Below are 20,549 nucleotides of genomic sequence, written 5' to 3' on the forward strand. Positions count from 1 at the left end.
ATGTGATTACGTGTAACTGCCCACCTCAGACCTGCTTTCTCGAAGTGGGGAGAGGCCAGTCCCTCTCCCGAGGCCCGTGATGGGGCTGACACACCATGGACCCACCCTGCTCGGCTGCTGGAGAGGAAGACACGAACACTCCACCCTCCTCCTCATTCGCCACCACTGGTTTCAGGTGCCCGGTTTTCTCAGTTTCATCTTTCTCCAGTAACAGTATCCAGCAGAACTTCTCCTAACTTCTCAACAACTTAATCCTCTGTCAGGTGTATTTCTCTGAGCTCCCTGGGAATGGCCAGAGGGACTCATTAACCAAAACATTTTTTGTCTGGAGTCTCTCCTTGTTAACGATGTCAGACAGATGATCAATAAGCCAGCCTGCTTAGAAATGCCAGTCTGAATATTCCCAGGAAAGAGCAATTGGTTATCAGTGTGGCTAATGAATCCTGTGATGGAGCTCTCATGGCCACGGACTGTTCTGGCTGTTGTCGCTCATCATATAAAAAATAGTTTTATGGACGCTTTTTTTCTTCTTTAACTGTTGTTTGCAGCTATTCCTCGTGTAGTACACATCTTCTTTGTCTGTGGGGACCTAATTACAGTGCCTCAAAGGTTTCTCTAATCCATTGCCTGCTGCATCTGATGCCATTCAGTGGGAGATGTCTGGACGCCGCTGACAAGATGGATCTCCCTTCGCACGCTCATTGTGAACCTGAAGGATTCTGTGCGAATCAAAGCTTTGCTATTTGAATCCTCATTCCAGGTTTACACGCTCAGTTCAGAAATGCGGTGTCTCGGGTTGTATAGTCTTATACATTAATCACGTATGCTGTAATAGCTTTCCTTTATTGTCTTCTGTGCCAGGCATCATCCGAGGTGCCACAGGTATATCCCCTGGCTTAATCCCCAGCGCCCACCTTGTGACAGGAGTATTTATCTTCATTTGTCCGATAAGCACAGTGAGGCTCAGAGAAGTCACGTCATCTGCTTCAGGTAATGCAGCTGGCGGGTCCTGGAGCTGGGTTAAACCCACACTCGTCTGACAACACCTCCCTTCATGCACTCACTCATTCCTTCCTTCCTTCCTTCCTCCTTCTACAACCAGGCACTGGAGAAGCACCCACAGACACTGGGTATAGTGAATTCAAAAACAGGATCTTATTTGAGTGGACCTATAATTGGACAATTATTAACTGTGGGAAATGTGAATGTTCTGGGTTTCTGTGCCTGCCAAACAGGAACCGTAGCAAAGCACATGTGAGCAAATCAACACCATCATCGTCAACGGGCACATCTGTGGCCGTGGCCCCCTCGCCCAGTACCCCAGGCCTCTTACCATCTCCGCTTTTGCTTGGGTTGGTGGGCTCAGGAGTACTCAGAGGTCTGAGGGGAATGATGATTTCATCAACATTAACCCCTTCTTCTGCGTGCTTCTCAGAAACGTGGGAGAGCAGCTCCGACTGGTTGGGTGAGAAAAGGTTACAACATTTGCACATGAAGATAGCCGTATTTTCTGTAAGAAAAAAAGCAAACTATGTTATTTCATCTTAACGAAAACAACGATTGCTTCCAGTCACCAAAGAAAAATACTGAAGGCTGCCCTTTTGGGCCACGGTCAGCCTCCAACAGACTGTGTCGCTCTCATGGACACCTCCACGCCAGGCAGCTCACTTCTCTAACTTCTAATCCCTCCCACCCTCCGCCCTCCGTGTCTGACAGCCCAGATTCCAGCATCGACCTGGCAAGGTAAAAGAACAAGCAGGGAACTGTAAAACCAAAACCCAAGCTTCAAATGAATGAATCTCGCTGACAGCAATTAAGCGCTCTAGCTAGCCTCTCTTAAATTAGGTACAAGGGAAAATTGATCAAAACAGCATTTCTCAAGAGCCAAGACACCTTTCACTGGCCGGCACAGAAACTAAACACAAGAAGAATGGGAAGCTGTTGATTTCTTTAAGCACTTAATTCCTAACTAAAAGCATTACCACCATTCACAAATATTTACTAATAGTCCACTACGTTCATCCCATAATACTAGGCAGGAAGGTGTAATGGTAAAAGGTTCCTTTCTAAGATAATTGTCGGTACATATAAAAATATTAAATTTAGGAGCAAAAAACTAATTAAAAGCTAGATTTTTTTTTTAACAATGCAAAGAAGAGTTGGTATGATGGAAAGGACAGTGGCTGTGAAGCCAGACAAACCCAGATTCCATTCCCAGTCCCAATGCCAACTGCTGTAAAGCTGGGCGATCTTCGACACGTAGCAATGACCCATCGGCTGCTGGGACGTAACGGCGGATGCAGGTACCGAGCCCGCTTGGCAGTGGGAACGCTGTACACCACAGCCCTGACTCAGTCCAGCAGGCCAACATTTAAGCGCTGTTACTGCTTTAAAATTCTCTAAAGGGGAAGACCGCACCCACGGGCCACCCTGGAAGGACACTGGATACGCGGTGTAAACTGAACCCCAACCCCTCCCACCCAATGAGAGTGTTCCAGTAACTTCTGCGTCTTTCTCCAGATCTCCAATTCTTCCTCTTTACTACAGAGGAAGTAGTTTGCTTGTTTTTTTTTAAACCTTTGCTACAGGTTTATTTTCCCATCTTAAGACAAAGAATCTTTCTTGAGCTCCACTCCCTTGCTCTCCCTCATCCCATTTTCCTCCTCCTCTTTACAGCAAGAGTCCCCTACAGAAAGAGGAGACAGGAAAGGAAGGCGGTGGGCCAACCTGACGTTGCCCCCATGAGGAGAACCCTGCAAGGCACTGGAGCCACAAGTACAATCTCCCTTTGGATTCAAAAGAAGGGTTCCTCCGTGAGCAAGCAGGTGGAGTAGTGACCTAAGAGGATTTTTCCCTACCAAACAACACAGGAAACAGAAATTTAACAAAGCAGAACATTGCTTCATCAATGAAAATCTCTCCTGAATACCGTCAGTCGATATTTTATTTTTTTCCAGGAAATGCTTTATTCCCAAGGAACCCAAAAGGCTTCCCATTCAAACAACACGGGATTACAGAAATGCTTCTTTTCTTCATATGAGGCTATGTTGTTTTCAACGAGCTTCCTGCTGACCCTGCATCGATCCCACTGATTTAGGCAAAACAGGATCTGGAAAGCCCCTTCCACGGGCAAGGAAACCGAGCTGAGAAAGGAGAGCAGCTCGCCCAAGTCACCATCGGGAGGAAGCAGAGACCAGACTCTTTGCCACCTGCTCTTGACATGAGCAGTGTCTGTCTGGCTACGCGCCCTGAGTGGAGTTCCTTCCAGTTGGGATAACTACTCACCGTGATGCCCAACAGCGTCTGAAATGAAAATCATCCCCAAAGAGCATGATCCCAGAATCGCCCATCAATTTCTTTCTCGGTCATTCCAGCCCATACCGCGCAGTGGCCACAGGCAGGCCCCCTGCAGGCCCCGCAGCACAGAGGTGGCCCCAGCTACGTGGGCCACATGGACACATCATGGCACAGCTGCACTGTACAGGTTCTGTGAAACTACTTCCCAGCAGACCTGTACCTGGTGGTACTGACTTCTGTGATGCTCTCAGGAGAAAGAGAATTCTGTGGCACTTAACTGAGCAGAACTTTTGGGGACCATGGAGTTATTGTGAGTCGTCTCCACTCACAGGCACGCCAGGCACTGTGTGGACACCAAATGACTCAAACTACTTTTGCATCTACGTATGACACAGGGGTGGAGGGGACTGTAAGTCGCCAGCTACCACCCGGCTATTCCACACCCCGGAGGACGGGGTGGCATCTGGCCTTGGCCCATGTGCTTCCCAAGTGCCTGCAGGGTGTCTGCCCCGTTAGACAGGCAGAGACAAGACCTGGGGACCCCAGGTGTGGGCAGAGAGAGGGACACGTGACCCATGACACCCATCACTTCACTGAGGGTGTGGGCAGAAGCGAACAAGCATGACCCAGGAGGTGGAAGGGCTGACCTCTCCTCGGCCACGCAGCCAGGGAAGCAGTCAAGGTGGAAGGCAGCTTCACCTGAGCCAGGCCCAGCGTCTCTGTGGTGCCACGTGGCCCTTCCAAGGTCACCGCCAACAGGACCACACAACCCCCGAGCTGTGCCGGCGGTTGGGCTCTGTTTCACCACCAACCACATAATCTTGGTTTCTTTTTCTTTTTTTTTTTTTTTAATTTCATTTTTAAGTAATCTCTACACCCAACGTGGGGCTTGAACTTACAACCTTGAGGCCAAGAGTTGAAATGTTCTACCAACCAAGTCAGCCAGGCGTCCCGATGCAATCTTGTATTTAAAAGCAGCTGGTTCCAGAAGCCCAAAGAGAATACACAGTGTTCCCTCTTGAACAAAATCTGTGACTGTCCCCCAGGCCTCCAACCGGGGCAGGGGGGTGGGGGAGAGGGGGGAACCGTGCACTCTTTGGAGATGCTCATAAAGCTGGGTATAAACAGCAAAATGTCAAGACGTGCAAAGAAAGTCCAATCAGGATGCATCCCCCCAAATATTAAGAATTGTTATTCCACCAAAATAACAACAAAGGAGCTCTTTTCATTTTTTATAGTGGACTAACATGGAAAAATGTATCTTATACCCTAAAATATAATCATAATTATGTTGTCAGCTAATTCTGATAAAGATGCTATAATTTGGATGCATTTTTAGGTCCAATTACTATGCACTCGTCCTCAACAAAAGGATTCAAAGAGAAAACCACATGTTCGATACAAGGAAAATCACAGAAGTTTGGAGTTTGAGTGTTCCATTTCTATGAAATATTTGCCAGTTTTCAGGCAGCTACTCTGTACTATTAAAAAAGAGAACCTTAAAATAACTGCATGAACAAGTCCTCATTTCTGAACTCTGATTTGTAAGAACTCCTGGCCAGGAAGAGCCACATCCTGCCCATGACCTCTGACGCCCACCTGCTGACCTCCACCCTGCCTGGGGACCCAGGGATGAGCGAGCCTCTGACCTCACTCCCTGAAGAAGGTCATGAACCAGAAGGGGCTCATAGGTCCCAGCAGGTTGGTCAGGCCCCTTCAACACTGTGGAGGTCACTGGGAACTACTAGGTCCCACCCCCTCCTCTGGCCACAGGTAGCACAGGTGTCAGCTGAAGCTGCCCTGCTCCTGAGGGGACCCCCCCCCCCCCCCGCAAATCTCAGGCCCTAGGCCCCAGCACATAATCCAGGGAAGCATTTCCCTCCTGCTGTTGTTCTTTCTAAGTCCACCTCGTCTGGGAGGTCAAGGTGAGATGATCAAGAGTAGGATAAGGATTCGGGCATTCAGGGTCTCCTGGTCCTATAACAGTTTCCTCCTGTGATTATTATTATTTATTACAGAAGTTACAGTATGAATACATGCTCATTCTAAAACAGCTAAGTAATGCAAAACTCTATAGAATAGAGTACCATCCCCTTTGGAACAAGGGCATCACTGAACAATCTGGTTTGTATCCTTCTAGGCCTTCTGCTGTGCATCAAAGGGAGACAGGGAGACAGAGGGACAGAGAGACAGAGAAACAGAGAAACCACGTGCACGCCTGCCTTTATCCTTACCTCAGGGACCCCCGTTGCCCTTCCTCCACTCTCCCTCCACCTCCCCTGGGGTCCTGCTCCTAGCACGGAGCTCAGGACAAGAGCTGCCCTACAAAAGCCAAAGCCCATAGACCACGCTGTAGCCCAACCCCCAACCCTGATGGCAAACGCCGGGCAGAAAGCCGGACCTCCACCCCAACCCCAAGGCTGATGAAGCACCCTCCCTACTTCCAGTGGGCCGGTGTTAGAGGAGGCCCAGTGCACAGTCAGGACTTTCTCTACCTCCTTACCACTGTGTCCCTGGAAGCCACCAGGGAGCAGTACTGAGGCACTCCTGCCCCTCCTAGTCAGGGCTGGTATCACAGGGACCCCGCGGGCAGCCTGAACCCCCACCCTGCCCAGCAGTCCCCTGGGGCACATCTTCTCCTGGGTATCAGCAGAAGTCAAGAAGAGAGCCTGACATCTACCCTCTCTGGCAGTAACGAAGCAGCACCCCACTTCTTCACCAGGGCTGTGTCAGAGGGACCTGCTAAAGCAGATTTGAGGATCCCTGGGTGGCTCAGCGGTTTAGAGCCTGCCTTTGGCTCAGGGCGTGATTCTGGGGTCCCAGGATCAAGTCCCACATCGGGCTCCCCCCAGGGAGCCTGCTTCTTTCTCCCTCTGCCTGTGTCTCTCATGAATAAATAAGAAGAAAGAAAAGAAGAGAACGAAAAAGAAAGAAAAGAAAAGAAAAAAAAGAAAAGAAAAGGAAAGAAAAGAAAAGAAAGATAGATTTAAGTAAGATCCAGACTCTGGTAACACCTAAAATGCCCAGCATTCAACCAAAAATCATCGTAATCTTTCAAGAATCAGGAAAATCTCAACTTGAATGACAAGAAACAGTCAAGAGGCCAACACTAGATGATACAGATAGCAGAATTATCTGACGAAGACTTTAAGCAGCCATCACAAAAACAATATAACGAGCAAGTAGGAACACACTTCTAGCAAATGCCAAAGCAGAGAGTCTTCAGCAAAGGAACAGAAAATATAAGGGAAAGACGAATGGAAATTTTAAAAACAGAAAAACACAGTCACAAAAAACTCAACAGATGGGCTCAGAACAGAATAGAAAAGACAGAGGAAAGAACCAGCGACCTTGAAGATGGAAGGAGGAAGAGCACCCAATCTGAACAACAGAGAAAACAGCCTGAAAAAAAAAAAAAATTGAATAGAGTCTCAGAGACATGTGGGATTTTGACAAGAGATCTAACATGTGTGTCAGCAGAGCCCCAGGGCCGAGAAAGACAGTGGGGCCAGGGAAAGATTCAAAGAAATGGCTGAAACTTCCCCCAAATCTGGAAAAAGATGCAAACCTACACATTCAAAAAAGGTTGGCAAACCCCAAAGAGGACAAACCCAAAGAAATCTGTGCCAAGGCACATTATGACCAAACGCCTGAAAACCAGAGCCAAGCGAGAACACGGGAAAACTCGTTCCTGTGTGAGAAGCCACTGGAGCGACAGCGGATTTCCCATCGGGCACAGTGGAGGCCACGAGGAAGTGGCATGTTGTTCGAGGGAGGCAAGGAGGCACCCACCCACCTGATCTCCCCAACCAGCACAAACATCCTTCAGAAACAGAGGGGGACCGAGACATTCCCAGAGGAAGGAAAACTAAAAATAAAAAAAAATAAAAAAATAAATTTGTTGCCCAGCCAACTTAACCTCAAAGAACAGCCCAAGGAAGTTCTCTAAATAGACAGGAAACGATAAAACAATGAATCTTGGGACATCAAAAAAAGAAAAAGTACAAAGGAAAACATAAAACTACGGGTAAGTACGTCAGATTTGCCTTTCCCTTTTAGTTTTCTAAATTATTTCTGACACTTGAAGCAAGAAGAATCAGTCTGTCTGATGTGGTTCTCAGTCTCTGCAGCAGAAACATTCTTAACAATTATGTGATAGGGGCGCCTGGGTGGCTCAGGGGTGGAGCGTCTCCCTTTGGCCCAGGGCATGTTCCTGGGATCTGGGATCAAGTCCTGCATCGGGCTCCCTGCATGGAGCCTGCTTCTCCCTCTGCCTGTGTCTCTGCTTCTCTCTCTCTCTGTGTCTCTCATGAATAAATAAATAAAGTCTTTAAAAACAAACAAACCGGGATCCCTGGGTGGCGCAGCGGTTTGGCGCCTGCCTTTGGCCCAGGGCGCGATCCTGGAGACCCGGGATCGAATCCCACATTGGGCTCCCGGTGCATGGAGCCTGCTTCTCCCTCTGCCTGTGTCTCTGTGCCTCTCTCTCTCTCTGTGACTATCATAAATAAATAAAAATTTAAAAAAAAAATTAAAAAAAATAAATAAAATAAAATAAAATAAAATAAAAACAAACAAACCTAAAATACTGTGGCAAAGAAAACATACAGATGGCTACCAGGGTGGATCCTCTGGAAAGGACACTGTATTTGAGAAGCAGCACGTGTCTCCCCTTTGGCGAATCCACGACCCCATCCAATCCCAAACAACCTATGAGGAATGTAGGGCTTGGAAGGGTGGAGTGAGGCGGCTCTGTGGATAGCCAGGGATCCCTCCGGGGGACAGCGGGGCGATGAGGGCTCTGAAGGGCTGGCACCCCACATCTCTGCCAAGCACCTCTCACCCCACCTGAACTTATTACCTGCAGCCAGGGCCCCGCCCAGCCCCACACCATCCATCGTCCCCTTAGCGAGGCTGCTGCCCCAGCCGGACACAGTGGGCACTCGATAAACGCTAGCTGAGTCGATGATTACAAACATGCTTAAACATTTATCAATACCCACCAGAAGACAAAATGCCACGCTACCAGGCTATTGGATTACTCTATTTAAAAGCTTTAGTTTAAAAAAATCTCCTCCTTCCTCCCTTTGATTAGTATAAATCATCCGCTCCTGCTTTGAAACTCTTTTACTCGGATTGATTAACTTTAGAGAGAGTCCAACAGCCAAAGCTCAGATCCCATTAAACGATCTATCTTATGAAAAGAGTAGGGTGGCAAATTTCTTTCACAGTTAAATATTTTTGTTTTCTGGTTTTTCACCTACCCTTACGCTATTAAATTCATAAGAGATGGCAGCTTCCCAATGGGGAGTGGAAATGTTTTAACAACATAAAGCCAGGTTGCTGTCACATCCAATGTAATGGAAAAAAAAAAAAAAAAAAAGCTCATTGTGCAGCTTAGCACAATTTAAGAGACCTTCTTCTTTCATCCTGAGGAAGAGAGGCTTGGGTTAAGGGCAAAGCATCATTTTCCATTTGGTTTATTTTACAGAGCCTTCAACCCGCTGTGGAGACGCCGTCTAGATCATCACCACCACCACCACCACGATAACTGAGAACCTGCTGTACCCAAAACACAGGGAATTCAAAAGGGAGACGGAGAAGAGCGGGAGCTCAATGACACCCTCACCGGGAGTGGGGACCACGCCAGGCTCACGCTGGGCACTTGGTCTTCACAACCACCTACAAAATCGGTTTTATTGTTAATTCCTCAAATCTAAGACGACGTCTATTTTAAGAGGCACTGATATTTGACATACCATTCAGAAAGATAAAAATGCTGCCAAATAAACGGAGACGCACTGGTTTCTTATCACACAGACTGTAAGACCCCTCCTGATGTCGGAGACGCTACAGTGTGAGCCTCTGAATCATTGACAGTCGGTAACATACCCGGGTCCCCACGGGAGCGGGGCCGGGTCCCAGTGCTGGGGAGGGCGGCCGTGACCCCGGGAAAGTCTGAGCCCCAACCCCAGCTTTTGACTGGGCAGGCCCGTCCCAGCACCCCAAACACACCCTGGGGCTGGCAGCCCCACCTCCAGGCTTACGTCCACGACAGTACTTGAAAGTCTGCTTTCCAGAAAGAGAAGACGGACATTTCCTGAGTACCAGGCAGTTTCACACCCAGTCTTGTTAAATCCTGACAAGCAAGGCTGCAGCTAACATGTAAGACACCTCGGTGAGACCGGGGGAAACACACCCCTTCCCCAAGACACTAGCTCCCCCTGTCAGAAACTGGTCACGATACACCGATTTTCTTGGAACGAGATACTTTACCTCCATTTGCAGAAAAACATCATATGGAATATGCAAATCTATGAAGTAATAAACAAGTCCCCTTAGATGTGTTGCCCTAGTGCAGTAAGCAACCTGCACAACTGTACAAAGCGGCCCCGCTACATAAGTCAGCCACAAAGACACCATCATCCTGTTACAGATGACGGTGCTTGTAACTTGTACAAGAGGATCAAATTCAGGCCCTGCATGGTTCCAAAGCTACTTGGTCAGCTCACAAACCTACAAGCTGGGAAGGAACACGGGCTGTGCATGCATGCATGTGTGCATACAAGAACATGCGACAGGAGAACATGTGGAGAACACAGAAATCCCATGGTGAGACAACTGGGGAAGACTTCTCAGCAGATGGAAGTGGACCTGGCCCAGGAGATGGCAGGACATCCTGAGCTTCCAGAAGGAAGCTTCCACAAAGAAGAAGTCAACCAGCCAGGGGAAGCAGAACTCAACTCTTGAAGAACCTTGAGAGTAAATTAGGGGACACAAATTCAAGGCAGGGAGGCACATGGGAATGCCTCCAGGAGGCGGGCAGCTACCCCTGGTCCTCGGAAATCCCCACCATGGAAGCCTGCCCGGGAATGGCAAGGGCACCCGGCCTCCACGGCAGACAGCCCGTCCCGAGAGGTGGGACCAGCGTGAGGAGGCACGCAGCAAGCCTGCCCCATCAGGAGGGGCTGCTGCCTCCCGCGTCCATGGAGCCAGAAAGCCGAATCTGTATTTGGAATCTTTGGATTTTTGAAATCCAGGCAACTAAATGAGCTTTTTCTGCAAAATGAAACCCAACCAAACCTGTACAGGCCGAACAACTCAAGTCTGTGGGTTAGATCCGTCCTGAGGGCCTCCAATGTGGAACTCTGGAGGAAAGGTTTTCCATCGGGGTGACCGGGGCCTGCTGTGAGCCTGCGGGGCGAGCCAGGGAGCCGGCGCTGAGGAAACAGAGACAGAGGAGAGCGCAGGCTCCGGGCTCCTCTCCCAACCGTCCGGCCCCGACACCCAGCCACGGCTCTGGGCAGGCAGATTACGAACGGCACTCCTTTCTACTTGACGGGCTCCGAGGTCCTCAGATCTTCCACGGTCGTGATTACATGTGGAACCCAAGAAAGAAATGAAATGCTTAAGCCCCCCTTAAATTGATGCCAGAAATAAAGGGACAGGTAAGTGACAAAATAAGCTCTTCCCTTGGGGAAGGAAGACACTGACCCCAGGGAGCTTGGGCCACCACGGGCTGTGGATACTGAGCAGGAGACACAAACGCTGGACACAGGACGAAATGCTCCCACTTCTGATGATGCTTTGGTGTTTCTCTTTGAGGCGATTAGACATTCGACTGGGTGGGCATGGGTGGCTGGGGACAGGATGCCTTATCCTTCTCTGCCATTCTCTCCCAATGAAATGTCAGCTTCACAAATAAAAAGTGCCGACTGTCCAGAGGCGCCTGGGTGGCTCAGCGGGCTGAGCATCCAACTCCTGCTCTCGGCTCAGGTCACGGTCTCAGGGTCCTGGGATCGAGTCCCACATCGGGCTCCGTGCAGAGAGCCTGCTTCTCCCTCTGCCTATGTCTCTGCCTCTCTCTCTGTGTCTCTCATGGATAAATGAATAAATAATCTTTTTTAAAAATAAATAAAGTAAATAAATCTTAAAAAAAGAGCACATAGTATTCAGATAACCAAAAAAGAAGAAAGAAGGGGGGGGAGGAAATTGGTTTAACCAGTAGAGCAAGATAGATTTAGATTTGGAATCGATAAGGAAAAGGCATACTTGACACCAGAGTTATACCCACCATGGCAACATGCCTGGTGGGTGTGGACAGCCAAGCCTTGAAGTGCCAGATTCCAGAATTGCAAATGGGTGGGCCAGGTGCACAGCAGGCCCAGGTGTGCAGAAGGCCTGGGGTCAAGGGAGGCCAGACAGGAAAAGACACCGGAGCTCCCAGAGCTGGATGTTCTAGGAACACTCAGCCAGGGGAAAGGGAGGCATCAAGACGTCACGGCTCGAAGTGGCACCTCCACCTCCCCTGCGCCCCCCAACAGCACAACAACATTATACCACCTCCTTCTCTCACATGGACCTTCACATCTGTGATCGCATTTGATCCTCTCTGTTGACTTGTGAGGGAGCGACATGCCACCCCAACCACCACCACCCTAACCACCTCCCCAACCACCACCGCCCCAACTACCCCAACCACCACCACCCCAACCACCCCCACCTCAATCAACACCCCAACCACCACCCCAACCACCCCAACCACCACCACCTCAATCAACACCCCAACCACCACCCCAACCACCCCAACTACCCCAACCACCACCACCTCAATCAACACCCCAACCACCACCACCCCAACCACCCCCACCCCAACCACCACCCTAACTACCCCAACCACCACCACCTCAATCAACACCCCAACCACCCCCACCCCAACTATCCCAACCACCACCACCCCAACCACTACCACCGCAATCACCACCACCAGTTCATGGAAGAGAAAACTAGGGCTTAGAGAAGTCAGCCAGTGGCCACGGAGCCCAGCCAGATGAATCACAAAGTCAAACTTGACCAAGCCCTTCCAGTGGGCCGCCCGCCTGGTGGCCGCCGGTGTGCTGGGCCACGTGGTTACTTCCTGTGACGGGACAGCAGGTCGCCGCCAGGAACGCCAGCCCCGGTCCTCAGCCCGCAGACAGCATCTGGGTTAGAGAGACCTTTCTAGCGATTAACTACCTAAGAAGAGGCGCTGCACCAAAAGGGGGGCATCGCTGTCTGCGTGTTCCTTGTGATTTACTGCAGCAGCCGGTGCCGGGGAGCAACAGCGGGGAAGTCCATCCCGCCAGACGCGGGCGCCATCCCTCCCCGGGGTCACACGCGTGATGAGCATGCCCACTGCATGGCCTGGCAACGGGTCTGGGTCAAGGGACGCCAGGACCACCACATCCAGGACAAGCAGCTTTTTTTTTTTTTTTTTAAGCAAATAGACCCCAAACATGGGTTGTTACCAACAGGCAGGAGAGGGGCGGGCACCATACACGAGCTCGCGGCGCCCTCTGGTGGCCGCTCCAGGCACTGCAGCCCCCGTGCACGGGCGTGACAAGCCGGCCACGATGCAAACGTGGCTAATGCCCAGTTCTGGCAGGTGCCTGAGTTCATCGTCACCCACCGACCTTCACGCTACTCCCGTGCGGGCGGGGCAGGGGCTGCTATCTGCACCTGAGATGAGCAAGCTGGGCCCGGGGAGGAGACTGGCCGGCCATGCAGCAGGGGGGCGCGCGGCAAAAGCCGAGCACACCCCACACCCCCACCCACAGCCCAGGCCCAGGGCCCACCCTAAAGGAGTCACCACAGGATAATTATTGCTGCTTCTCGAGTGGGGAGAGGGTCTGTCCCGGCAGCCCAGTCCTGGCCAACCCAGCAGGTGAATCAGACCCAACTCCAGCCACGGACGCTCTGTCCTCATCACAGCCACTGCCAGCCCCATTCTCAATCTGCATAAACTTTGTTTTTCAAGTCATATGGTGCTTTCCCATTTACAGCCGTATTCCTGTGTGAACGAAACGATGCTGAGCCAAAGACGCCTGACTCAGAGGACAGGTGTGTGTGCATTCCCACGAAGTACAAAACCAACACGATTCCTCTTGCACTGCTGGAGTCAGGACGGGGTTACCCTTGGGTGGGGTGCTTGGGGTTGAGGGTTTCCTGGGGGGAGCTGTGTTTGCATCCAGTCTGCGGACGTTCATGGAGCTGTTTGTCTATTCTATACACAACTTTTCTACATGTATGCCGTACACCAACTTAAAAACTTGAGCTAGCAAATTCTAAAGGAAAGAAATGTCAGGGAAAAAGTAGATTCTGCTTTGCAAATGAATTTCTTATTTAAAATGACACACGAGGTGGGACGCCTGGGTGGCTCAGCAGTTACAGGTCTGCCTTTGGCTCAGGGCATGATCCTGGAGACCCGGGATCGAGTCCCACATCGGGCTCCCTGCATGGAGCCTGCTTCTCCCTCTGCCTGTGTCTCTGCCTCTCTCTCTCTGTACATCTCGTTCATGAATAAATAAAATCTTTAAAAAAAAAAATTGACACATGAAGTGAGAGAGAGGAGAGCCATGAAGCCCAGACCTGGATGTGAGCTCATCTCTGCCCAAGTAGCAGTGTGACCCTGGCACCTACCCGTGCCTGGTCTCTTGAGCTCGTTTCCTTGTCCGCTGTGGGAGGACCATGGGACACCATGAATGCAACATGCCCAGCTCAAGGACCAACACCCCAGAGGCTCAGTCCACGAAGGAGTAGAAAGGGCATCAGCCTGAGTCACAAGTCAGGGCCTGGGGACACCAGCTCCTGAGTGGCTCCCACCTCCAAGACAACAGATTCTGTGTAAGCCTCTGAATCTCCAGAGGCACAAAGCAGAAGTGGCCTTCCAAAGTTTTAATGTGAACCCTGGTCTTCAAGTCTCATCCAGAGGTTAATGTGTAGAGAGACACACAGAGCCACCTGGGCCCAAGCCAAGGGAGTGGGGACAGCCCCACCCAACACCCGCCTCCACCTCCACGGGCCCGTTATGCACCTGCCCTCCTGCCTCCCAGCCACACCCACAAATAAAATCCAAGGTGCCCTCCCAGCTCTGAGGCTCAGCGAGCTGAAGCTCCAATAAGTGCACACCCTAGTTTGTGGTATTATTATCCAGCGTCTCATAAAATGCTGATGAACACACCAGCTTCTATAACTCACAAAGTTAACGTTTTTATTAAACGGGAGGGAGAAATCCCATGGGTGTTCCTTTGCTGAAACCGGATTAACAAAATAAAATAAGAAATGCTCAGGATCAGCTATAATTAACACTGTGCCAACAGTTGCATTATAATTTTATGCATACACATTTCTTCCGTGTCGAAACTTGGCAGAATTTTTTTTTTAAGCTATTTTTAAGCTCTCTCCGAGTGAGCGCCTCGGGCAATGGTGTATGTGCGCCTTTAACATCATCCCAAGTGAAGAGCTGGGCCCCTTCTTCCCTGATGTGTGTGGACAGGAACCGGCCCGTCCCCCTCTTTTCCGGCTCTCCAGCCCCGCAGAGCCCTGGGAAGCTCTGAGGTCGCGGGGAGGCTCCTGTGCAAGGGACCGAGGTGGCTCCCAGACTCGCAGAAAGCGCCTCCGAGGTGACCGCACCTCAGGACCGTTTCCACGCTAAACATCAACTGTGCGAAATCCCGCAGCCCTTTTACAGGACATCTGAGGGTAACAGCAGCGCCCTGGCCATCACCACCAGGCCTCTCACTTTCCAGGGTTTGAGGTTTTTGCTCATTTATTTTGGTTCCTTTGTGTTTCGGAAGAGCCTTTTCATTCTAATTATTTCATTTAAATTCAATTTGCCAACATAGAGTATACACCCAGCGCTCATCGCATCAAGTACCTTCCTTAGTGCCCGGCACCCAGTTACCCCATCACCCCGACCCCCCCCCCCCTTCTGCAACCCGGGAGAGCCTTTCATCTCACTTCTGAAGGGAAACGGCTGCCCGAGGCCAGCTCTCGGCCCGGGGCCTCGGGCCCCAGACCCTGGGTGCACACCACACCCGCATCGCAGCTGCGGGGGGGCTGGAGCAACCTTTTCCTTCCCCCACCTGCAGGCACTCAGCAGCCAGAAAAGAAGACATGAAAGCTGCCTGCTGACGTCATGAGGACATTATGGGGGGGGGAGGTGATTATGGGAGAAACAGTGGGAAAGAGCTGTGTAGACACATGGCGCGAATGCAGAACAAACTGGCAGCTCTTAAAGCGGGGGAAGTGGGGCGTGTTGGCTCAAGCTATGGACCGCGAGCTGGGTTGCTCCTGCTGCCCTCCTACCACCAGTGCTATCTGGTAAAGCAGCCAGCATGGGGGCCCTACAGACGTGCACACGCATGTGCACAAACATGCATTGTACATACACACATGGACACACATTAGACGCCTGAAACATGCATGCATACGTGCACAAACCTGAGTGTGGGCGCATGCTGGGTGGGCACACATGTTACACACACACGTGCACATGTAACACAAATGCACCCACATTCACACACACAGGCTTCCCTCGGGGAAACCAAAGATGCAGGCGACTCAGAAGCCTTTTGAGGGACGGACGTCAACACTCCAGCAGGAATGAGGCCAGCGAGTAGAAACCACGGTTCTGAGAAGAGAAAGCTAAAGGAAGGTGGGCAAACAAGGGAAGGACGCAGGGCGGCCAGGACTCACACTTCTGGAGTCTGAGACCAGGGGCACCTGGGAGGGAACACCTTGGGGCGGGGCCTGAGCCGCAGGAGCTGGGGATGCAGATCCCACGAGGAGTGTGGACCCAGCTGTGGACAGACAACTTGGTCGGGATCCCCCAGGCCCCTCCCTCTCCAGCAGGAGCCCAAAGTCTGCCCACAGTGTCTTCCCGCAGCACCCCAAGCCCGCAGGGGAAGAGCCAGGGCCCAGGGACTGGGAGATGCCGGGTCACTGTAGCCAGGGTTTAACGACTGGGCCTGCTTTCCAATTAGACCTGTCCAGTCGTGTTTCCCCACTCTGCTTCCCAGGCTGTCTTAAAGATGCGCTCAGTTTCTTCTGGCATGGCTGCAGGTACACCACCTGGCACACACTGGTGAAGACGCCGCCTGCCCGCACCCACCACTCGGAAACGGGGCAAAAACAAAGCCCTTAGGAAGGCTGACTCTGGCCCACTCCTCCTGCCTGGGAGAAGGGTTCGCTGCAACACACGTGTGATGCGCACGTGCCCACATAAAGCAGGGGTGCAGGGGGTCAGGAGGGAGAGAAGCGCACAGCAGCACTTCCCGGGCTCAAGCTGGCCGGTGTCGTGGGCACAGCAGGTTTGTAAGCTCACCCTCTCAGGCAGGTGGAGATCGCTCAGCACACACTCTGTGCCTGTGAGGTGTCAGGCCCTGTTCCTGCCCAAGGAGAACTCTGGGAGGGGAGGGGCTCCCACTCAGCCACTAGGGCTCAGGAGAGCCCACCCGAGCCGACACCATCCTATAGAAACGGGACCGCTGCCGTGATTTCAAATTCTCTAGCAGCCACATTAAAACAAAAAGAAACAAGTAAAATCAACATCAACATGTCTTCTGTAATCCCGGAAATCCAAAATGTCACCATTTCACTTACAATCTGCGTTTAAAAGATGGATGAGAAATTTCATTCTCGTTTTTTTCTTCTTTTTGTACCAAGTCTTTGAAATCCGGTGTAGGTTTTCTGCTTACAACATACCAAGGGTTTGCACTAGACACAAAGCCAGTATTCACTTTGTTTCCGGAACCCCGGGCAACCTGCCCCTGCAGATCCGAGAAATGTGGCGGGCAGGTTCCACTCGCCCACATCCAGGAGGACTGGACAGGGCCTCCACCACCCCCACATCTTTGGGAACCACCGAGTTAGGAAAACAGACAAGCAGAACAAGCAATTACAAAATGTAGACCTTGTTGACCAGGGTCCCTGTCCACGCTGTCAGGGAGAGGCAAAGACACGGGAACATTTTCATTTATTATGGTGATGGGCTTGGAAGCCACCTGTCCTCTCCAGGCTCCTGAGGTCATAATCAAGACATAAACTAAGCACCGAGGCAGGAGCTAAAAGCAGATGTGGGAAACATGCAAACTCAACTTCAAATTTTAAATGTCTGCTCTCCTTATTATGAAAGCCTCAGACCGGTCTCAGTGAGAAAGGAGTCTGGACTTGAAAATTAATTCTAGGGGAAAGGACTGCCCTCTAATATCCAGACGTGTCAAAGTGTTTTTCAAATTCCAGAAGAGAGCTTTCAATTAAGCGGGAAGAGCAGGTGGGAAGAGAGTTCTCCAAGCCCCACCGGCCGCCTACCCCAGCCTACCAGGATGATCTGGCCCCCTCTCCCGAGAAACTAAGACGTAGAGTAAGTAGTAGGTACGTTCTCCAAATGCCGCTGCCGTTGGGGGGGGGGGGGGGGGTGGTGACTTTAAACTTATGTTCATTTGCCTCGTTGACAATAAAACTTTAGTAAGTGCCTAATATTACCGCATATGAAGCTTCGTACGTTTAGAAATGAGTAAGATACAGAGCCCTGCCTCCCATTTTGTTCACGAGAATGATTTAAAGTGGCTGTGATTGTGTTCGTGGCCTAATTGCATAGACCCTTGCCTTGGAAGGGGCAGAGGTGCCTAAATCCAACCTCCCGGCCAGTGTCCACACAGAACAGCCCGACCAGACCCTCACCTCCAGTGTCTGAGCAGCTGCCACTTATGTTTACACAGCTGGGAGCTTGACAAGGTCAGACGACCGCCCTTCTCCCAGGCCCGGTTCCAGCTACTGAAGCGTCAGGGTGACCCTGGCAAGGCCAGCCCCTCCAGCGCTATCCCAACGGGCTATGCGGCGGTCCTGGGGGGTCTTCTCCCCCGCAAGCCTGGCATCCCAGTCCTTCAGCCGTATCCGGTGGGTCCGGTGGGTCCCCGAGCTTGGCGGAGGCCCGGCCCACAGCCCCACCCTGCAGGCGCAGGTGTCTTCACCCACGGCCGCAGGTCCACGAGCACACGCGTCCCCCAGGGGGCGACCGAGGGCAGAGAACGCCGGCCCCAGGAGCTCTGGAATGCTACCCTCGGGAGGGCTGGCAGGTGCCTGCATCTGGTCAGACTTGTTGTTTTAGTTCCGGAACCTTTCTTCAAGTCTCAGCTGCAACCTCGCCTTCTGAGACAGCCTTTTTTCTTAAACCCCCTCCCATATAAATTAGGTCTCTGTTACTCTGTCTTGCACTCCCTGTGTTCACCTTAGCAGCAATCACCACGACGTGTAATCATGTATTTAATGGCGTGTTTGTTTAACCTCTGTCTCCTCTAACAGACGGTATGCTCTAGAAACATCAACTTCATTTCATGTAGGATACAGTTAAAAGCTTAAGAAGATCAATGCTCCAGGCTGATAAAGATGTTACCTGTAATCAGAGAAATGCTGCAAACTTCCTTCATTGTGAGGACTAGAGCACTTCCGGAGCTCCCGCTTACGAAGCCCTGAGAATAACCTTGAACCGAGTCATTCCTCATTCTCACTTCCTAGTGACACAAGTTAAGACCCCGGGTGGCTCAGCGGTTTAGCACAGCCTTCAGCCTGGGGCATGATCCTGGGGTCCCGGGATCGAGTCCCATGTCAGGCTTCCTGCGAGGAGCCTGCTTCTCTCTCTGCCTGTGTCTCTGCCTCTCTGTCTCTCATGAATATATAAATAAAAATCTTAAAAAAAAAAAAAAAAGACCCCATGCTGGTGAGAGACCGGATGAGCTCAGGGTGGGACAGCCACGGGCCAGCCCCCTGCAGGGGGAAAGCACTTACTTCACGGCTCTGGTCCTCCAACTCTGTAAAATGGGAATAAACGCAGCGTTTGGAACGGTGGTTTGAAGAGAAAGCAGACCCGGACAAAGAGCCTGGAAGTGAGATGCTCAGTGAAAGGCAGCAGGGTCCAGATGTGCCAGGGAACCCGCCCTCCCGCACGGGGAAGTCCCGCTCCAACCACACGGCTTCCCGAGGACTTGGCTCCTTCCTGAACACTTACACCCTCGGGTCATCTCTGCACCCGCACCCCCTGTGTCTGTGGCCCCCTCCACAAAAAAAAAGGGGGGGCAGCAAAATTCAGCCCTTCCCCTGAAGTACAAGAAACACACTCAACCCAAACATTCACACACTTAAATAAAGTAGAAAAATAAATAAAGAAGCAGGTATGGGGTAATCCCTGAAATGAAATACAAACAGAAACAAAGGAATGGAATCGGACTTTAAATGAGTAACAGGATTTCACTGAAATGGGAGGGAAGGGCGGGGGGGGGGGGGGGGCGCGCACAAGCCAGGTCACTGGGGAAGCCGGTGTTGGTGAGGCAGGCCCCAGGTCAAAGAGAAATAGAGATCTAATTAAATATTGAACTCCAGTGAGTAGGCTTCTTTCCCAGACATGCAGGTTAGCAATTCGTAAACTATTTTTAGTAGATCCTAGGACTGAGCATATAAGTAACTTGCTGTGGGCACCTCGAGGCAGTCTCTCTGGGCCAGAGAAGGGAGCTATTGGGGAGGGGAGGGAGGGGAGGGAAAAGGAGGGGAGTAGGGGGGAGCACACACGGTGCCGCTGGGTCGGAATTGGGAAGATCCGCAGATATGGATGCATACGGGCCGCATCTGGAACTTCTAGGCGTCTGGGTGGTGTACACAGGCACCCGTCGCCCCGCTGGGTTTACAGAGGCCGGGAGGCAGCTCACCTAGCGTTGCGGCTCCGTCCCTAAGTACCATTCTCCACTGCGACCCGCTCTCCCCTAGACAGAGCAGATTCCAGAGCTGGAAGGGATATATCCTGTTGTCCAGAAACCCAGGAAGTTCTCAAAGAAAGAGGGGGCAGGTCAACGAGGCTTCCACTAGCCAAATATGGAGAAACCAGATCAGGAAATTAAATGATAAAAGTTGACAAAGCCCTGAATAAAGAATTCATGAGTCCACGGCAATATAAACAGATTTATATATAAAAAAAGGGAGGGGAGCTCTTGCTCACATAGAAAGACACCTAGTGATGCAGAAGAAATGGTGGCACGTGAAACTCAGCATCTGGCAAACCTCAGTGAGAACGGGCTCCGGCAAGAAGCACCGGTGGATGCGAAAGCCTGAGAAATGAAGAGGAGCGGGATAGGGACACAGCATCAAAATGCCTTGTCACGAGACGGTTAATTACCAAGAGGAAAAACAGTCACTGCCTCGAGAGAACCTGACCCCGTCAAACGTACATCCCACACGGGGCCGAGGGTGGCGGGACTCCCGACAGCAGGGCGTGGGTCGGGCGCCACTTCCGTGGCATCCGTGCCCAGACTGCAGGATCTGAACGGGATCACAAGGCAACTGCACAAGGCCCAAGGCAGGGGCACTCCACAAAACAGCTGGGCCCTACTCTTCAAAACTATCCGTGTCATGGAGCACAGAGACAGAGGAAGCGTCCCCTACTT

At 51.4% G+C, this 20,549-nt stretch overlaps 1 protein-coding gene across 6 annotated transcripts in view; it reads right to left on the reverse strand.

The window, feature by feature from the left end:
- ZFAT (zinc finger and AT-hook domain containing) overlaps positions 1-20,549 on the reverse strand; it is a 190,268-nt gene that overhangs the window by 157,387 nt on the left and 12,332 nt on the right. For 3 of the 6 annotated variants that reach the window (XM_038555582.1, XM_038555584.1, XM_038555581.1), the window contains exon 2: positions 1,334-1,510. In XM_038555582.1, coding sequence (XP_038411510.1) covers positions 1,334-1,493 — 160 coding nt within the window. In that variant the 5' untranslated portion in view covers positions 1,494-1,510. Of the gene's footprint in view, positions 1-1,333; positions 1,511-2,201; positions 2,403-17,799; positions 18,054-20,549 lie in introns of those variants that run through there. The other 3 variants (XM_038555583.1, XM_038555586.1, XM_038555580.1) reach the window with 3 other exon arrangements.

This window comes from Canis lupus, chromosome 13 (assembly GCF_011100685.1).
Source record: "Canis lupus familiaris isolate Mischka breed German Shepherd chromosome 13, alternate assembly UU_Cfam_GSD_1.0, whole genome shotgun sequence".
NCBI classification, from domain to species: domain Eukaryota; kingdom Metazoa; phylum Chordata; class Mammalia; order Carnivora; family Canidae; genus Canis; species Canis lupus.